The sequence below is a fragment of the Pantherophis guttatus genome, chromosome 5 (assembly GCF_059756535.1).
Source record: "Pantherophis guttatus breed Tessera chromosome 5, ASM5975653v1, whole genome shotgun sequence".
In the NCBI taxonomy this organism is placed as follows: Eukaryota; Metazoa; Chordata; class Lepidosauria; order Squamata; family Colubridae; genus Pantherophis; species Pantherophis guttatus.
In genome coordinates this window covers 16,971,086-16,991,942 of record NC_142067.1, presented here as the reverse complement: position 1 = coordinate 16,991,942, position 20,857 = coordinate 16,971,086, and the positions used below count along the sequence as shown (strand labels likewise).

Here is a 20,857-nt window from a genome sequence, read left to right as displayed (position 1 = left end):
GTCTGATTTGTCGCCTCCTGGGGCAAGTTATACGATTTTGCGACTCCCTCTATCTACCGATGCTTGCTAGAATTGCACTGCTGAAAAGCACGCCACTCATGCATAAGCAACAAATTATCGTATTAGAGTTGGAAGTTGGTGTTTTCTAACCTGTGGCCTCACCTGCCGAAGCAGTTCTTGATGCTTCAGTCGCAACCTTTCTTTTTCCATCTGCAGCTGCTGCAGTCTTATCTGTTGCTGTTGATTGGAAGTGCCACCTCCCAGGACTCCGCCGGGAGGACTTTGGGGGGCCAATGGCGGTGGCTGTTTCACTGGAGCGCTTTGGCTGATTCTCTGGTTCATAGCTGTAGAAACAAACAAAAGAGCAGGCACTGTAAAGCAGTCTTATCCCCCAAAATCCTAACATTTTGGAATATACAAGCCTTAATGCAGGGGACCCCAACAACCCCAGGCTGTGAACCAGCACCGGTCCACACCATGCCAGAAACTGGGCTGGGCAAACAAGCGAAGTCCCAATCATGGGATGCACAGAAAAATCTCTCTCTATGCAACCAGTCCCCAGTACCCAAAAGGTAGGAGGCCGCTGCCTTAATGGGTTTAATAAAGGGAGAATTAGGGCCAAATATAATAGCTTCCTCACATTAAAGAACATTGAGAACAGGAAGTGAGAAGTCAGAAAGGAAATAGAGTAAGAATTCCCATTTGCAAGTATAAATATATCTTGTTTACTATTTTTAACACTAGAGTAGCCCCACAGTGAGATGAGCGGCAAACACAGGTAGTCCTCGACTTACAAAGGTTTGTTTAGTGACCATTCAAAGTACAACAGCACTGAAAAGAAGTGACTTGCGACCATTTTTCACACTTATGACCATTGCAGCATCCCCATGGTCATGTGATCAAAATTCAAGTGCTGGACAACTGACTCATATTTATGACCGTGTTGCAGTGTCCTGGAGTCAAATACTTTTTGAAATCTGACAATGGGAAAGCCAGATTTCCTTAATAACTGTGTTACTAACTTAACAACTGCAGTGATTCACTTAACAACTGTGACAAGAAAGGTTGTAAAATGGGGCAAAACTCACTTAACAAATATCTCACTTAGCAACGGAAATTTTGGGCTCAATATTTGGTCATAAGTCGAGGACTACCTGTACAAATCAATAATGTTAACATGAGATGGAAAAAAGGCAAATTTATGTTTTGAGTTCACCAACACACATCGTAAGTTTAAATCTGAAGGGATAATAATGTTAAAAAATCTCACAGGCTGCAGAGGAAAATCTAGATGAGTAGGGAAAGAAAGTTGTCTTGTTAATACTTCTAATAAAGGCCATCCAGATGGGTCTGTCTGTCTGTCTGTCTGTTTGTCTGTCTGTCACTCTCTGTCTCTCTCGGAATTTCAAAGAGATTGCCAATACTGCACAAAGATAAATCCTGGAGAGTTTAAAATTGAAATCATAGTATCAGTATACATGTACAAAATTTAGTTTGTGTATCCAAGGAAGTCCTCAGAACACGGCCGTAATATTTGCAGACATTATGTGATTAATATTTAGTGATACCCTTATTATTTCCAATATTATTTCAAGCAGAACAATATGGCTTAATTAAAGGAAGAATTAAACTGAATTCAAAATAGCAACTGAAGAGAGAGAGAAAAAAAACCAGGTCAGACTCCATAAACTTGGTTTATAGCCAACCTTCTCAAAATCTATTTAAATTATCCAAGCACTTGGGCAAAACAGCTGTATTCCAATTACATGTTTTAGTCAGCTGGGTTTCTCCTAGGTCACAGAAATAAAATATTCTTAATGTAGGCTCATGTAGAAAAATGTGCCCAGCTTCCATTTCTGTTGTAAACAGACAACTCAACCAGTTCTACTGGGCTGTAAATCAAAATGAGGCTTTTTTTGTGACAATAAGAACCAAACATTTTTTCACTCTCTCAACTGATTCTAAGCCAGGTCTAAGATATACAATGATTAACATTTATGAGCACAGTGTCTCTTAATAAAATCTCTGATAAAGAGAAATAAAGGCATAAAAGTGCTACTCAGCCTCTGCATTCTATCTCTATAATAGGAAACTTCAAGGACTGTCTTGCCTTTAATAGAAAAGGCAAGAAATAAATAAACAAATAAATAAAGTGAAAACAAACATTTTTTTTAAAAAACGTTAACAAATATCTTTGGGCAGTGACACTGAACGCTACAACTTTCAATCCATGAGTGAAATAGAAAAATAACGTATTTTAAAGAGATTATTAACATTATTTTAAAACATTATTAACAGGAGAGAATAATTCTGTTGAAAAGGAAAGGAGTGAATGTGAGAGTCTAGAAAAACCATACAAATTAAGTTTCAACTGTACAAGTCTCCCATCGGGGATTCTTTTTGTTCAATGCCTCTTTAGTGGCTCAAAACATACCGTAACCTCTTTTTAAATGGTGCCTAAATTAAGGAAAGGGAAAAAGTAAATAGGTAGTCCTTTATCTACTAGAATTTGGATTTATCTGTTTCCTGTTCTTTCTTTTCTTGGGTAGCAGAGAAGTATTTAAATATGGGGTTCTACACCCATACGTACCAAAGACCTCACAGGCAGACAAAAAGAAAACAAGTCATTGTTTCACAGAGGATTTAGGAGGAAAAGGGATTTGGAAGAAGTGAAGGGAACAAGTTAGTAATGCACTGTTTATCTATCTTAGTTTCATGAAACCACCATGCCTTTTAACAAGGATAATTTTAGGAAAGAATGTTGTCTAGACGCCTTCTTGCTGCTCTAATGCAGTACATTATCGAGTTATCCTTCTGAAATTATCAAAATCCAGTTTATTATACATACCCTGCTCATTCTGTCTAAAAGACAACAGTACAGTATTTATTTTTTAAAAAAAAATAAATCTGAAGACCCTGGAAACTCTTTAACTACCAGTACTTAGTAAATACAAAGAACCAAATCATAAACAAGTATATCCATGTTTCTTTAGAACTAAATCCAACTATGTTCAAAGGGCTTTACACTCCGGTTAAGTTGTAGGTAGGATTTAATGCTATGTCTATTTAAAAATAAAGAACTGAAAAGGCTCTTTATTTGAACATTCACATTTTATACATTATGGGCAAACTTAAAAGGCACAAGATTCAATAGAAAAATGGAAGACTATGCTGGCTTTAGATACTCAATTAGATGTTCTCCAGGATTCCCATGTCCATATAAACGAAGGGAGGGGTACTGGTTTCAATACATTTTCTTAAGTATTTATGACAATATACACCTACAGCAAGGAAAAACAAGGTATTTCTTCATGTTAGTCATTTGATATAACACAAAGCAAAAGTAGGCAGATCTTACTTCTATATAAGAGTATCTCTACTTGCATAAGTGAATTAAAAACTGGTTCCCTGTTAGCCTTCAGTGAGAGAGTTTAATATAATGTATCACCAAGCTGTTTGACTTTCCAGTAACAGTTTCACAGAGGAGTTGTGGGTTTTGAAAAGGGTTAAGAGACACCTAGAGCGCCGCTGGAGGAAGATGAGGAAGGACTCTGATTGGATATGACACAGAGCTGCCTTTAAGGCCCATCTTGTGGCAGTTATGAGTGGTGAAACATCAACATTTCTATGCCCCTTATTGCATCCAGAGTGTCGCCTGATGGCTGTGTTCAGGACTGTGTGGTGCCTTCTGGGAGTGTGTGTGTGTGTGTGTGTTTCCGAATGATTATCTTCATGGTTGCATGGAGGACTTTGCTCCATACCTGATGGAGAAAATCACTCAGATTTGTGCCCAGTTGGAACTTGTATGTGATGGTCTATGTGAAATGTCTGGGGAAAGGTCTTACCTAGTTACCTGGGAACAGTTTGATCCTGCTGGACTTGATGAAGTGGGTAGGGGCCCCGATGCTGTCAGTGCAACCACCTGTCAGTTAGATCTTTATCCTGGTTGATGACAACTTCCATATGGTGACCACCAGATGGCTTCAGGAAGTAATTAATTCCTCACTGCAGGAATGGACATTCCTGGCTCTGGTTTGCCCCCTTCTTTAAAAAAAACATCTTGTGACCCCCACCTGCCTGGACAATTTTTGTCCAGTTTCCAACTTTCCATTTTTAGGGAAGGTGGTAGAGAAGGTGGTTGCTTGAAGAGGGCCCTGGATGGAACAGATTATCTGGACCCCAGGACAGGAACATTTGGTTGCATTTGCTGATGATCTCAGGTGAGAGTGGGATGGGGGTGGTACCAACATCCTTAATCTCTCAGCAGTCTTCCATACCATTGACCATGGTATCCTTTTGGTCTCACTGTTTGAGGTTGAGCAGTGCAGTTTTGTGCTGGTCTGGCTCCTTTCTTCCAGGCTGGTCCCAAGTGGTGCTGATAGGAGTGAGAGATCCAATCCACTTTGACTCCTTGTGGTGTGCCGCAGGGCTTGGTATTGGTACTCTCCTCTCTACTCCTCTTTAGCTTCTGTATGAAGCCGCTGGATGAAGTTATACATCACCATAGGTTGAAGTATTTATCAATACGCGAATGGTACTGAACTCTCTATGGTGAGCCAAGTGATGTTGTCGTTGCCTTCTTGCAGTGGCTGGAGGCTATGAGGGTCGGGATGGGACACAACAGCCTTTGACTAAACTCTGGCAAGACCAAGTGGTTTTGGGTACACGGAGCTTTGAGATCCAGGAGTTTAGCATCTCTAATTCTGGATTAGGTTGTATTACCTCAGAGAGACCCGGTATCCAACTTGGGGTTCTCCTGGGACTTGCGACTTCTGCTCAAAGAGCGGGTGGCAGTCTGGGTTAGAAGAAACTATGTTGTACGCCAATTGCATCCTTTCTTGGATTGGGAGTCCCTGCGTTCAGTCATTCAAGCCCTGGTCATCTCACATCTGGACTATTGCAATGTACTCTACATGGGGCTACCCTTGAAAAAGTATTTGGAAACTATAATTAATGCAGAATACAGTGGTGTTGGCAGTTCTTGGGGCCTCTAGGGTGGCCCATGTTACACCAATGTTCTGCAAGTTGCATTGGCTACTGTTTTGCTTTTGGGTGCAATTTAATATGTTGATTACCACCAGTGAAACCCTTCATGGCATGGGTTGATTTTTCTTTAGATCCTGAGATTTTATTAGAGATGGTCATGATTTCAGAATCTCCACACCATTAAGGCCAAGAACTCACTGTTTACATTATTTGAAAACTTAACAAATCCTAATATGTCTTATTACTGTTATTAACCTGCACAGCGGCTTCGTGCTTCCAGGAGCAATGTGAGATCGCAGCTGTCTCTTCCTTTTAACTGCTAGTGGGGGTGTGAGCTGATTGGGTGGGGACTTGGCTGTGTTCTGATTGGGTGGAGGTGTGTTCTGATTGGTTAGGGGCTTGGCTGTGCTCTGATTGGATGGGGGGTTTGTTGTGCTCTGATTGGCTGGGGGTGTGTTCTGTTTGGGTGGGGGCTTGGTTGTGCTCAGCTTAGTCTAAGCTGAGCACAACCAAGCCCCCACCCAAACAGAACACACCCCCATCCAATCAGAGCACAACAAACCCCCCATCCAATCAGAGCACAGCCAAGCCCCTAACCAATCAGAACACACCTCCACCCAATCAGAACACAGCCAAGTCCCCACCCAATCAGCTCACACCCCCACTAGCAGTTAAAAGGAAGAGACAGCTGCGATCTCACATTGCTCCTGGAAGCACGAAGCCGAGAACACCAGCCTGAAGATGACGAATGAGACTTCGTCGAAACGTCGCCAAGACACTTCCAATTTTACGTGGGAGAAGACCCGAATAACCAAAGACCTACATACAAACACCCGCGAAAACCTGAGAAAACATATATATATATATATAAGTAACTTATTTTAAAAAATTCTCAGTATTCTTAAAATATGATCATAAAGCTTTTCAGGAATATATTTTTAAATAAAAGAAGAGAGGAAAATACACTTCTAATTATGCATTCAATTCTTGATACAGAAGAGAAGCGTACACTTGTTTTGCGATTCAGATGTCATAGCAAAGTATGCAACTGAGTAACTACTGACTGAAAAAAGGAGAGACGCGAACCCATCTAGTTCTAGTTATCTAGTTTTCTAAGCATAATTTAGAGAAAATATCAAGCAAGGGGCGCTCGTGCCGTTTTGCATTTGTCCAATACAAAAAGGATAGAACTCCATCTACTCCTCCTCCAGTCTGTAGAGCAGGGGTCTCCAAACTTGGCAACTTTTAAGACTTGCGGACTTCAACAAGTCTTAAAAGTTGCCAAGTTTGGAGACCCCTGCTATAGAGAGATGCTGAGAAGATTGTGAGTCAACGGTCATGATGGGAAAAAATCTTCTCTGTATCCCTAGAGAGAAATGAGTTCATCCTCTCTTCTCAAATCTATCAAAGTTTTAGAAAAGTTCTACAAATCCGAAACTTAGCTTTGAAAATATGATGGTTGTTTATTTATTTGTTTTATTTTTAAAATGTGCATAGCTGCCCATCAAAGCTTGAAATCTGTGTGGCTCCCAATTAAAACTGGACACTTATTTTACTTGAGAATATGGCCCTTTACACACATTACCAAAAGCATTATCCTTTCTGTTTCTCCTATTTTGAATTTGTTTGAGTAATGTTGTCAAAGAAGTTTGATTAAGTCTACCTAGACTAATACCCTGATCACTGTCTCTATGAATACAGTGTCCGTAGGATTACTTTGTCAAGCACTAAAACAGGAATAGCTGTTATTTATTTTGCTCCCAAAAGCTCACTGGACGCCAGTTTAGGTCTTCAGGAAAAGGGATGTACAAGTAAGAACTTGTGTGCATACTGCTGCATATTTTACTCACCAAAAACATATACTTACATTGCTTGCTAACACCTGCTTACCTCCTCCTCCTCCTCCATTTCCTTCTACTTCTGCTACTCCCACTTCCTCCGTTCTCCAGAGCTATGCCTTCGCCTCTCTATTAGTGCTATGCTATACAGAAAACTCTGGACAAAAAACTTGCTTGAAGTTCTCTATCTGCCTGTCAAGAGCCACAGTGGGTCAATTGGAAACTTTCCCATAAAAGCTGAACTGAATAGAAAATGCAAGCAAGATGCTGCATTTCATTACCAATATTTGAGTTCTGCAAAACTGATATAAGGAAAAGCAGATGTGTTTTTACTTCATTAACTGGCGAGGAAGAAATGATGGCCAAAACTCAATGCATTTGATTTCCAGAGTGCTTGAACAATAGGATATCTAATGTAGCTGCTTATTTTGATTACATTCTGAATCTTGTGTTGCAACAGACGGTTTCTGCAGTATAGGTCCTGGTCCTTTAATTCTGTTTACTTTGATGGTTAACTTCTTCCTTAGTTCTTAAGCCAAGGGTTCAGCAGGGATTACTTTTAGCACGTTAGTAGATGTAAATCAGTAAATGTAAATTATTATAATTATTATTATAAACAATATTAAACAAATAATTATTTATTCCTATCCAACAGATTTTAAAGTTTTCAAAAGGAAACTTCAGAATCTTCTACTTTCAACACAGAATTGTAAGCAACCATTTTTGAAAAAGGAGGGGAAGCAAGATATACAGGGCAGTCAAACAAATAATGCTTTTGGGAGATGAAGCAACCTTTCCTATCCAATATATCTAGAGATGTATAACTTCTATCTAAAGCACTATCTTCATGTTCAACAACATCAAGAGCCGAGGTGGAACAGTGGTGAGAAAGCAGTATTGCAGGCTAACTAACTCACTACTCACAGCCAAGAGTTCGATCCTGACCGGCTCAACGTTGACTCCGCCTTCCGTCCTTCCAAGATCAGTAAAATGAGGATCCAGATTGTTGGGGGAAATATGCTGACTCTGTAAACCGCTTAGAGAGTGCTGTAAAGCACTGTGAAGCAGTATATAAGTCTAAGTGCTATTGCTATCGACAAGTCCAGCATTTTCTAAATTGTTAAATCCCAAATTTCTCTTCCCTCAGGATGGGGGGGTGGGGGTGGGGTGAGGGAATGATTTCTAATATTTAATCCTTCCACTGCAATGATTCCTCTTTTATCACTCCAAGCAATTCTAACAGAGGGGACAGGCAATGTAGGCATACTTCACCCTTTTCTGTACAAGTTCACCAAATCACTATACAAGCAATTAATGTTGATTTTTTTTTTTGCACTCATATAACTGAAATTGTAAGAGGAACAATTTCCTTGGCACAGAAATCTGCAATACATTTATCATAAGCAAAATGTTCATTTTCAAGGAAGCCTTTCGCTGTTGAAAAGCAGCCTGCCTCACCCTTGCCATCAGAGTTCAGGGAAGCCCTTGTATTTGGTTTTGTTCTGTTCTTGCTCTCCTTAGCTAAATAACCCTTCCTTCCTTCCTTCCTTCCTTCCTTCCTTCCTTCCTTCCTTCCTTCCTTCCTTCCTTTCCTTCCACCTGGAACAGATTAAAAGCCCAACCACAAAATAATAATAAAAGAAACTTCTGGCATTTAGTCAAACTTGTCCTGACTAAGCATAGACAGTGGGCCCAAAAAGGGAAACTATGCACTTTCAAAAATAAAACAGTAATATGCATTTCTTTTTTAGATGCTGAAGATCTTATTTTAACTGATGTTGTCATTTAAGAATCTTAGGAAATAATGGAATGCTTAAGCCAAGTAGTTATGCCCCTCCACACAAGGTAATGCCATTGAGTACTACCCTACTTTTTCCTGAAGGATATATTTTGTATTTGTGTCTGACCTTTGTTTATTTGCAGATAAATTTTAGTTAAGTCTCACAAGTAAAGTGTGTGAAGAAGAAAAGATGAATGAAAAGAATAATTACCTGGGGGGGAAAAAGAGCAAACAACAACAACAACCTGGACATGTTTTGACAAATCATCAACAAACAACTCAAATATGATATTTAGCAGTTCATCCATTCTTTTCCAGGAGAAGTACCCTTCCCTGATTCCGTCCAAATATAGTCCATTTCCCATAGTAAAACAGGTTGAAGTCAAGACTAAAATCATCATGAAAAATCTCAGAAGGACCACCTCCTATATCAGTATTTCTCAACCTCAACAACTTTTAAGATATGTGGACTTCAACTCTTGAGAATTTGCCAGCCAACATAAGCTTGATTGAAAGACTATCCCACATGAGTCCACCTCCTCCTATCCCAGCCCCTTTGGGAGGCTTGATCCCAATCAATGATACATTCTCCTAAAGATGATTTATATGGCATCTACCCCAGTGTTTTGGGGTACCAGCTGTGTGGCTTTAAGCTCAAAAATGGCCTTTGTTCCATTTTCCAGGAATGGATTGATTGAAGAGCAACTGCCAAAGATGTCTCTATCAGATGACTGAGTCGAAAACTGGGGCCTGACGGAGAGACGTGGAGGCGTGGCCAAAAAATTATGACTCAGTCTCCAGGCAGATCAGATTGTATCAAGCCATTCCTGGACTATTCCGCAGCTGAAAAGAATCGGCGTTTAGGTAGGACCAACGGCCCTTCCATTTTATAGTATTGCTTAATTGATAAATCTTTTTTCAATTATTTACTGTTTTTTGCCTATATTTTCAGGAAATATTTCAAGGCCTCATTTTTAAAATAAAAAAATTATTATTAATAATATTTTTAACACCCTCGACCCACAAGCCATTTATGAAATTTTGCACAGAAAACTGCTGGGATTAGTCTTGGCCCGTGATTGCGAACCTGTGGCACACAGAGCCCTCTCTGTGAGCATGCGCGCCATTGCCAGTTGCTCTTTTGGTTTCCGGCATGCACATGCACGCCGGCCATTGGGTCTTTGCGGGCGCCGGAAAGCCAGAAAATGGCCAAGAACTGGGCCATTTTTCCGGGTTGTTTTCAGGCCATTTTCCAGGCTGTTTTGTGCTGTTTTTTGGCCCGAAAAACAGCCTAAAAACTGCCTGAAAACTGCCAAAAAAACAGGCATACATGCTCTGGCCAGCTGCTTTTCAGGTTTCCGGTGCCCACGGCCATACACACATGTTCCAATTTGGGCACTTGGTGCCAAAAAGGTTAGCCATCATTGGTCTCGGCAGTCACTAAGTCAAGACTAATCTGAAAGCACATACATATATACAAAATTGGAAATTAAGAGTATGTATTCAACACAAATACATTTGAAAAGCAATCTTATGGTTGCAATAAAAACCTGAAAGTATCCACTACCAACCTAGGTTGCCAGGAACAAATATCAGGCAGTCTTGCTTTAGGAAAAAACTTAACCACACTTCTAATTTGCCTTTGAAAATCATATAGTGTTAGGTATAATAACTGTATACATTTATGGGAAACAGATTAAGCCATGTTTTCAGGTACAATCATTATCTACAGGATTATCTATATCTTTCCTCTTTAGACACTAACGTATCTCTGTCTAAAGGCACCATCTGCAGAATGGGTGCACTCCAAGTCCCATCAAATAAATGCTGTCGTCTTATGGGAGCAAGGCTTGCACAGCTTGCAAAGCTCCACTAGCAATAGCACTTAAGACTTATATACCGCTTTACAGTGCTTTACAACCCTCTCTAAGCGGTTTACAGAGTCAGCATATTGCCCCCAACAATTTTGGGTCCTCGTTTTACCCACCAAGGAAGGACAGAAGGCTGAGTCAACCTTGAACCTGGTGAGATTTGAACTGCCAAATTGCCGTCAGCTGGCAGTCAGCAGAAGTAGCCTGCAGTACTGCACTCTAACCACTGCGCCATCGTGGCTTGAACACTTAAGAGTGGTTTCCTTTAGTGCTCTTCACCTATAGACAGAATCTTGCCAGACCAAAGCAACTACTGGCATAACTACTGATATATTCTGGGAATAGCCACAGAGAAGCCATTTTAACCCTCTTTCTGCTGAACAAATTTTAGAAGCTCTGCTGCTTCTTTGCTCTCTGGAAAACAGCCCCTAGATTACATTACACATCTCATTACGGCACCGTAGGTTGTTGGTCTTAGAACGTGTTGTGCATGAAGGCCAACACCAGTTTAAACATCTGTGACTTCATACTGTTGTGAACAGATAATAATATAATCCTTGAAATATTTAGCATTTTAAACATTGTTTTGTCCAATTTGAAGAAAGTTAAGATAATTATTCAAGCTATTATCAAGCAGTAGAAGTCTATATTAAGCTCCTCCAGTTTACCATAATTTCAATTATTCAGCCAGATGACATGAGCCCCCCAAATTTGCAGAACAATGCTTTCAAATGATGTAAGCCAGAGGTATAGAACTACTAAGTAATTTGTGGGCTGTGATTCCTATTCCATCCTGCTAAGTAGCCTTCAGTATTATCAAGCAGTTACAGACCCATTGTGACAACTAAACTGCAGCATCACCTGAACCCATGCACCTGCAAACCCTGCAATATGAACAATGCGAGGATTGGAAGGAAGAAATGTTCATAGTATTTCTGTGCACCTGGATGTTTGGAAATGTAACAAGATGTGAGTGATAATTTTAAAGAAAATGGAAAAGAAAACAATCTGTATATGGAGTAGATGATAACCCCAGACTTTTCATAGGATCTAGAACTGGTAACAGAAATGAATTATGTGCTGTAAGTTTTTCAGCTCTTTCCCCCCACCCCCTACCCATATCTTTTGAAATATTTCTGGAATAAGAAAGAAAAAAACACCTTTCTTTTGCAACTCTCTGGAAGCTGCCCCGCCTCTGCCATTTAGAGCCAGGTGCTTATCTGTTAATAAAGTATAGGACTAAAACTGGTGAGAGATTCATGGTTCTTCACTATCAGTCAATTCAGGCCAGCTGACAAAGCTGTTATATGAAAAAATTGGAAATGTAAGTCCTATTATAGCATCTTGACTGAAATAATAATAGTAGTAATTAAAAGTTATAATGATAGTCATATGTCTGTTAGGTTTGAGAATTAAGATTCTCAAATCTTTGGTCTTCTTTTCTTATTACATAATAAAGAATGGGAAGATTTTAATGGAAAGGGAATATTTCTTTTTCTTCTTTCACTCTTGAAACTTCAGCTATGCTGCAGATCTGCATGGAAGTGTTCTTATTAAAGAAAGAGGCATACGCTAATATTTTATTGCAATTTCTTTACTTTTTCCTGTATTAGTGGCATAGCACCTTTGACTGCTTAAATTCCAAACAAAGTTCGCAGCAATTTTAAGACACAGTTTAGGAAGCCTAATTAATCACTATAGGATTAACATGAATACACATACACAGGATTGCACTGGACACAAGAAATGTTGCAAATTTCTAATTCTTCACTGGGCAAAACTGAAACTTTTGCATAATTTTGCTACCTCTGCATTAGCGGTTGTTTTAAAGTGAAACAAAATCAAAACCTAACTTTTTCCAGTAATCTTTACATCAAGAAAATTCATCTGAAAGGATCAAATACAAAGTGATAAATAGTACATTAATTGCTAGTATTTTAGCTCTCCCCCAAAATTATTTGGTCCTCGATGGAGTAAAAAAAATAACGCTGTGACATTATTTGTTCTAATGGGGTTTGCTTGACTCGCTTATGAATGAACTTATCATGAAAAGAAAATTATACAGAATTGGAAATTGTAAATTTTGAAGAAAGGTGTTATGTGTACTTTTTTTTTAAATCTACTCTGCAGTTCTTAGATCAGAGTACAAGACTGATAATAATAGCTTAAACAACAAATAACTGCCATTGCTTTATTTTAATAAAACAATTATACTAACAAGAATTTATACTACAGACAATGCCTTATATACAATAGAACAGAAATCTAAAGCAATGCCCCACGATACATAAATCTAAAGGAAGATTTGAAAGTTAAGTTAATATTCAGAGTCAGATCAGCTTCTTGCTAAGTAAGCAAACAGGCTTAAAAACTATCATGAACTAGACTTTTTAAGTTGATTTTACCCTACGCACGCTGGGTAGCCTCTGTTTTTATCAACACCTAAGTCATCATGTTCAATAAAAAAACCCCTGAATTATCTTTGAAACAACTGGCAATATAAATAATCATCTCTATATTTATACAATAAAAATAACAAATAGAATAGCAGTGGGAAAAAAATTCAAATCTGAAAAAGGGATGGGAGAGGTAACAGAAAATCAAAATATGATGAGTCTGAATGAAAAGAGAGTTTATGGGAAGCTTTACCTTGCCCTCAAGGAAGAGAAAGGGTTACATGCTGTTAGTAGGAGTGGGCAAAGGCACAAGACATCAAGATGGGAGGGGGTGAATTTCTCAATTAATTTAAAATCATTAGCCAAGTCTCTGGCTACAACTACTAGTTTTTAATTTAAGTGGGAGGGAAGGGTGGGTGGGTGGGTGGAGGTAAGAATTTTAAGTGCCAGGAACTTTTACCAAAACGTGGGTCAAGTCTTGGATTTAGCCAAGATGTAGTCTTGTTCTTATGGTTTATGTAGTAACTTTCTCCATCCTGGGTCACGGCTTGTTCCCATCCTTCAGGGAGCGGGTCTGTAACACAGAAGGAAGCAATTCATAGTAGGCTGTGCTATGCCTGCTGGAAAAAAGTAGCTAAACTTAAAAAAAAAGAAAAGAAACAAACCCCAGTTACTTTACATAAAACACAGCACACATGAAACTAATTGTTTTAGCATATCATGGCTCTGAGGATTTTAAGGGAAAGGAAGAATACTATAGCTGTGTTGCAATAAAACATTCGTTTCAAATATCTAGAGTGAAAAAAATATATTAAAATGCCCTAAAATTTACCCCATCTTTTAATTATTCTAATTTTTTTCCTATTGCGAAAATGAAAAGGGATAGTTACAAGTCCAGGCTCTACTGTCTGGCTTTAATATGAGAAAAAAACAACTATTCCTATTTTCATTTTTGTCTTGGCATCTTTTTCAGAATTAGCCGAACATTCATATTCCAGGACATTTCAAAACTCTATTTTAGGCACATTTCTGTTCCTATTTAGCTATGTTAATTTTTCATATTTTGTACATTATTCCTTATATTGTACAATTGTTTTTATTGAAACAGTGGAAGTTCTATGTAAAAACAATACAGGAACTCAATAAAGAGGCTGTATATATTGATACAGGCCATCATGGAGCCCTTAACCATGCTTATGCTAATTTTGGGCTGGCAAATCATTGGATAGTTTCTGAGAAATAATCCCCCCCCCTTTTATATAAAAAGCAAAAGGCCTGATAGTCTTCAGATTCTTTGAACTATCATTTCAGAAATCTCAGACCATTTTTTGATGTTTAATCATGAACTTACAGTAGACAACTGGAGGGCAACTGTCCCTGTTCTACAGAATGGGAAGAGCAATCATGTAGTTTTCACAGGTTTGGTAAGACCACAGATAAATTAGCGGATAAAAGAACTATATAAACCATTAATCAGGGAGAAACTTGTTTATTAGCTGGGAACAGCAATGTCCTGTTTTAATGAGCATTGCTAATGTTCCATATTGAAACATCACAGTAGAACATGCTCCACTAAGCTTCAATAGAAAACACACATTAATTATGAGAATCTATGGAAATTATGTAGAGAATGAAAGTGATTAGCTAACAAACTTTCAATGTTATTTCAAGAAAAACAGAGAGAATGAACTCTTTTAAGTTGGGAAGGCCAACCAAGAGAGAATAAAAGGAAGATTATGAAGAGTGTAGAAAAATAGGAAAGTTTATTTGCAATATTGACTTTTTGAAAAATTCAAAACATTGAGAATAAAGTTATGCCAAAATCTTTGCTCATTTCACTTTTGTTTAATAAAATCTTGAAAATATTGTATTTTTTTTTTAAAAAAATAATTGATGACAAAGTTCTGCTAGTTTTACTACTCCAACTCTTTATCAAACCATACAGCTTGAGAATAAACAAAATTGCTAAACCACTATAATTTCATCCAAAACAACTGTGGCAAATATTCTTAACTCTTATTTCCCATGCCATCCTCAAACTTTTTCAACTGTTAAATATTCGGGCTACAGTGCAGCCCCTTGCTTCCTAATTGTAGGAAGTCTTGTTTATTATTTTTAACGCTAGTCTATCGCGTTAAAAATCTATATCTGTGCCTGCATCTATCTAGGTCAGAAGTTCATCTCATATGCTGCTTTAATAAGCCATGGTTTGAAAAAAATTCAATACATTATCCAGGATAATGTATTGCATTTCACATTAGTAATATTCTTCCCCCTTCACATATGTTTTGCCCTGATCTAAGCAAGTACAAAGAAGCAAAACGGAATGCCAGACTTGACCTTGTTCTGCTTAGAAAATACCATAAAGCAATTCCATAAAAATGAGGTGAAGTTCAAACAGCAATTATTATTATTTTTTGCTTTCATGTTTCAGGACAGAATCTGTAAATATACGAATATCATCTAATGCCAGATTAGGCTTGCACAAAACCGATATATCATTTAATGTTGTGAGCTGCCCAGTTATATACTTGAGATGAGTGGCTTATATACTGTAAATAAAATAAAACCATTGAAGAATTGCCTATTTTCAACCACTAATTCTGCTTATGATTAGTATGTTGTCGAACCAAACACTAAATACTATTTTCACAAAACAATTCTGAACTTCATACAATGCCATTAAATCATGTCTCACTGTTACATCTTGGGTCAAGATGAAACAGTGTGTTGCTAAGACTACATTTGCCACCAGAATAATTTGCAGTGTTCTCTCCACATTGTTAGATACCCATAATTATCATTTTTCACCAAGCTTAGGAAGTATGACTAATTACAAATCTCTATTACTCCTCGGCAAAAAATGTCCTTTCAGATCAGCAAAGTGTTTTATTGCATAGACAGATTCAAAAATTACTACTGTGAAACTTTTACCACTCTTCAAATCATGGTTTTAAAGAAAAAATAATAATAAACACACTTATTTTGCTAAAAAATCCCTGGAGATTTCCGTAAACATCTTTTTCTGTAACTTTAAATGAACTCTTTCTCTATCATATAAACAACCAATGTTCTCACATAAAAGCCTTTCCTTTAACATGCCGATAGAACAAATAACAGAACAACATGTATGTTTTTTAATACTATCATCTTTTCTTAATCTTCTAGGAAGGAGAAGCAGCAGATGAAGAATATAGGCCCATGGAACAAACCTTTAATCATTTAGAATAAAACACCTGTTTTCTTAGTCATAAAAGTATTTGCTCATACAAATGTTTTAATAAAGTCTACATTTTTATTTCAAATGGACAAGATATGGACTGAGATGAGGATTATTAAGACCCATTTAGTTATCATTCAGATTGAGAACTTGGGTTTTATCTACCAAAATGAACGGGGAAGCTACAGATTAATAATGCAGGACTTTTCTCTCAAGGAAAGACAATTATTTCAGATCACTCACTAGACAAAAACTTGTAGCAGACAGATATTAGATATTACTATATTTTTACTGGGGAAAATTATAAATTCCAGCCAAGTTTTCTGACTGCCTGTTCCAATGTCTGTTAATTCACAATCCTAGCAGGGGCAGAAATAAACCATTTCATCTTAGTCAGTCTGTCTGTCTGGCAATAAAGGTCATAAAATCGGGTACAACTCACTTAATGACCACATTACTTAGCGATGGAAGTTCAATCGTGGTCGTTAAGTCTAAGACTACCTGTACTAATTATTAATGTATCCTTAGCAGAATCTGTAAAAAGTGCCATTTTAGAAATCCGGGACCCATCTTCATTCAAAAGAATTCTTCCTTCACAGGTTGCCCCCCCCCCCCCAAAAATCAATGTTCGTTTTGCTTCAATACTCTAGTTTGTTATTTTGTAGAGTATACTTTATCCTTTATTTCAAATGTTCTGCACATTTACAGTTTATTTTCTTTGTGTATTATATACCTGTAAGCAACTTTGAACATTATTTTGAAGGCAGAAAATTAATTATTAAAATGTTGAAAAGATGGCCGGAACGACAAGACAAAGACAAGCTTAGAAAAAAAAGAGTTGGATGGCAAAATCTAATGGGAGAAGTAACACACTTCCCCCTGTACGCTCCAGTCTGATTTCCTCCAATCCAAAACCTAGTCCATTCAGATTTCTCAGGACTGTGTGGTACTTTATACCTCAAGTAAAAATAGTGCTTTGAAGTACAAGGAAACAGTAATGTAACAACTGTAGGCACCCATTTAAGGCAGCTACATCTCTTCTCAAGATCACTAAGCTGCCTTCCACAGCTATAGCATGGTCTTAAGAACATACATGTATATGTTTGACATACCTTTGCTATAAAGATGTATTCCATATTGCTTAAATCACTTGGCAACATGGAATTCAGAAAATACTGATGTTTGCATATGACAAACTAAAGATGTATTTATATATGACAAACTAATGACAATAAAAGCCACTATGAAGTCATAGCAAACAAAATAATAAGAAATAAATGCACTGAGCTATAAAAGAAACAAAACTGAGAAAGTTTTCAACATGACAAGGCAAAGCCTAGGAAGAGGATATTGAAGATTTGCGTATACCGTATTTTTCGGAGTATAAGACGCACTTTTCCCTCACTAAAAGTGGGAGAAAATTTGGGTGCGTCCTATACACCATATGTAGCCCCGGCCACCCACTGGCTCCCACTCTTTGGCCTCTGCCTCCCAGCAATTTACCTCCTTGCAGCAAGCAACAAACAGCCCATTTCAGCTTCAGCATAGCCTGATTACCACAAGCAGTTGATTGTTGGTTGGATCGGCCCCCCGATCCTCAGCTGTTTCAGGCTGCAGGGATTGCCATTGCCTATTGCCGCGCGGGCCTCCGCTGTTTGCTGCAAGGAGGCAAATTGCTGGGAGGCAGATTTTTTTTTTCTTGTGTTAATCAGTCTGTGCTGAAAATGAAACTAAAGCAGACTGTTTGCTGTTTGTTGCAAGGAGGCAGAGGCAGATTTTTTTTTTCTTGTTTTCCTCCCCAAAAAAGTTAGGTGCATCTTATAGTCCGGAGTGTCTTATACTCCGAAAAATATGGTACTAATGGCATTTTGCACAAATCCTCATATACTGTTTTAAAAATTAGAATGTTTCAAAAAATTCAAGCTTACTTCCTCCACTGCCATAGCACTTTCTATTCATCAATTTCTGTTTTATTTCTCATAGGAAGTATCTGTTTGATAAATACTTATATGCAGTGGTGGGATGCTGCCGGTTTAACAACCGGTTCGGTGAGCGCGCTCCTTGCGTGTACCTAAGGCGCTTGCGCACAGGGCTGAAAATGGAGCCTTTAGAAGCTCAGTTGCTTACTTTCCAAGTCAGCAACGGTAAAAAGAACAGCAAGGGGGGGGGGAATCAGCTGTGCCACACGATTGAGATGAGCTACAAAGCAGGAAATAAAGGACAGGATAGAACGGGGGCAGGGGGGCGGGGCCAACTGATTGTCGGCCCTACAGGTTCACCAGAACCGGTCTGAACCGGCTGAATACCACCTCTGCTTATATGGAAGACAATCTGTGTAACATCCATTTTCAGTAATAAATCTCAGCAATAATGACAAATGATAGGCATAAACTATATATACTAAAAGTTAACCTTCTTGCAATTCTCTAGAATTTTGGTTGGTTTCTCCTTACCGCTTGTTGAATTCATTATATTCTGCTGCACTGGAGGGCTTGTAGGAGCTGTAACATTCATTTGGGAAAGGAGAGTCTTCCTTGGATCCTGCCATGTTGTTGTCTGATCAATGTGACTAAAGCAAAATAGAACAAAGTGTTAAATACCACATAAGTGAAACAATATGAAATTTTATAATGAGCAGTTTAAAAATAAGCAATGAATACAGTCCTGAAAAAAATCTGCTCCAAATCATTGCAGCCACAGGCAAAATTAATGCAGAGTGTCCAAGAGTTTTTGCTGATGTATGTTATGAAAAACAAGTCGCAGAATTTAGAAATTGCTTTTGAAATTCAGAAATACTTCAAAAGAATAAAAGTGTAATACCGTATTTTTCGGACTATAAAACGCACCAGAGTATAAGACGCACATTAGTTTTTGGGGAGGAAAATAAGAAAAAAGCTGATTGGTGGGTGGATGGCCTCCCGGAATATCCCCAATCAGCTGTTCCCAGAGGTGAACTTTAGCAACAGGTTCGTTGGTTGTGAGCTCTGCACCTTGCTTTTTTTTCAGCCTCTGAAACCTCCGTTTCAGAGGCTGGACGGAGCTACATTGGGTGTATAAGACGCACCCAAATTTTCACCCTCTTTTAGGGGGCAAAAAGATGCGTCTTATACTCTGAAAAATACAGTATGTTATGTGAGATCTTAATTTCAAGTCAAACGGAATCCTGCTGGCACATATACAAATTCATAGTAGGGCCATCTAGGGTAACATTTAGAATACTTGACAGATTGTCAAACATTGGTTTCAATCTTGAAGATGGCCAACTGGTATTTATTTCCTGACTTGTTTGTGTTCCTAGAACAATGTTAATTTTAATAAAAGGACTTCTTCATTACACACGATTAAATCAGAGAGGAAGTATTGAAATATTTAAACATTTAGACAGGTACCTAAAATAAATGTATCTTATAATTATAGAAGACAGATTTAAGTAATAAATATATTAAATATAAATATATATTAAGTCAAATATTTTACTTGTGATCAACTTTACAGTATATAAGGCATTTATGTTTTAATGACAAACCTTTATGCATTTCTGTCCATCAATGCCCACAACATTCAGAATTTATTAGGTATAATAAATATAGCAAAAATTGTAAAGCTATCAATATCATAATGAATATTAATTAAAACAAGGGCAATGTTATTAATATTCACTTGAAACCTTTTTTAAAAAATGTAATGGCACAATAGCACCAAATGTATTATCAAAAGATTAAGATAACAAACGCATAAAGTTGCTTTTTTTTAAAAAAAAAGTGTGGAATATTATACTGCCTGTTACTAGATGCTTTATTTTGAATTCTTCAAAATGGAAGAATTTAAGACATAGAAATAGAGAAGAAAATTCTGAATAGCATTTTTACTATTCAGTCCCTGCAGAACTACCTACTAACTCCAAATATCATCTGTCTATCCAACAAGATCTGGAAGAATAGGCTTCCTCCAGGAACCTTCCCTCAGGGAATGCCATCTAAAGGACCACAGAAGGCAGTCCTCTCAATTGCTGCTGTTCTGTAGTTATTAGAAAGCTCATTAAAACACATTTATCAGGTATTGGGGACAAGTGTTGTGATTTTATTCCATCTGGTAGTGGATAGTCTCTGAATTTTGTCATATTGATTACAGATAGACCTCAACCTATGACCATTCAGTTGAAGGTTGAAAGTTAAGACGGTGCTAAAAGAACAGTAGTTATGACTGGTCCTTGGAATTCTGGCCATCCCTGCAGTCCCACAGCCATGTGATTGGCAACTAGTTTGCACTTATGATTAGTTGCAGCCCTACAATCATGTGGTTGCCATTTGCAACGCTCCCTGCCGGCTGTTGTGACCTAGGATTACTGAGTCATTACAAGACACAATTATTCCCAAATAAACGTATTTTATTGTAACAGCTGACAATTACGTTCATTCCCAGTTGAGTCCCAACTAGTTGCAAAACAAGTCCTTTGGAAGAAGTCCTTCGGGATAATCACCAACCTTTATCTTCTTTGACACCCTGCAAAAGGCCTTACTTGGCAAAGCCCCACAAAGTTCAGAAACAAACAAGAGACGCCGACTGGAAACAAAGTTAGCAATGTTGCTTTCCTGCAAAAGGCCCCAAGTGCCTTTGTTTCTCTTTTAAGCCTTATGGGAGGGGCCAATCATTTCCTGGCCTTACTCCAGAGTCATCCCTTTTGCTTTAGCTGCTCTTGCTTTCTGGCAGCTCTGCACATTCATGCACTAGGAACAGGCTCCTCCTGTTCCTCTGCCTCTCTCCTG

At 38.1% G+C, this 20,857-nt stretch overlaps 1 protein-coding gene across 8 annotated transcripts in view; it reads right to left on the bottom strand.

The window, feature by feature from the left end:
* Positions 1-20,857, bottom strand: part of YAP1 (Yes1 associated transcriptional regulator) — an 83,763-nt gene that overhangs the window by 18,364 nt on the left and 44,542 nt on the right. For 2 of the 8 annotated variants that reach the window (XM_034409031.3, XM_034409048.3), the window contains exons 3-5: positions 18,545-18,660; positions 13,332-13,445; positions 151-344 (exon numbers count right to left, since the gene is read on the bottom strand). In XM_034409031.3, coding sequence (XP_034264922.1) covers positions 151-344; positions 13,332-13,445; positions 18,545-18,660 — 424 coding nt within the window. The remainder of the gene's footprint in view (positions 1-150; positions 345-13,331; positions 13,446-18,544; positions 18,661-20,857) is intronic. The other 6 variants (XM_034409041.3, XM_034409056.3, XM_034409071.3 and 3 more) reach the window with 3 other exon arrangements.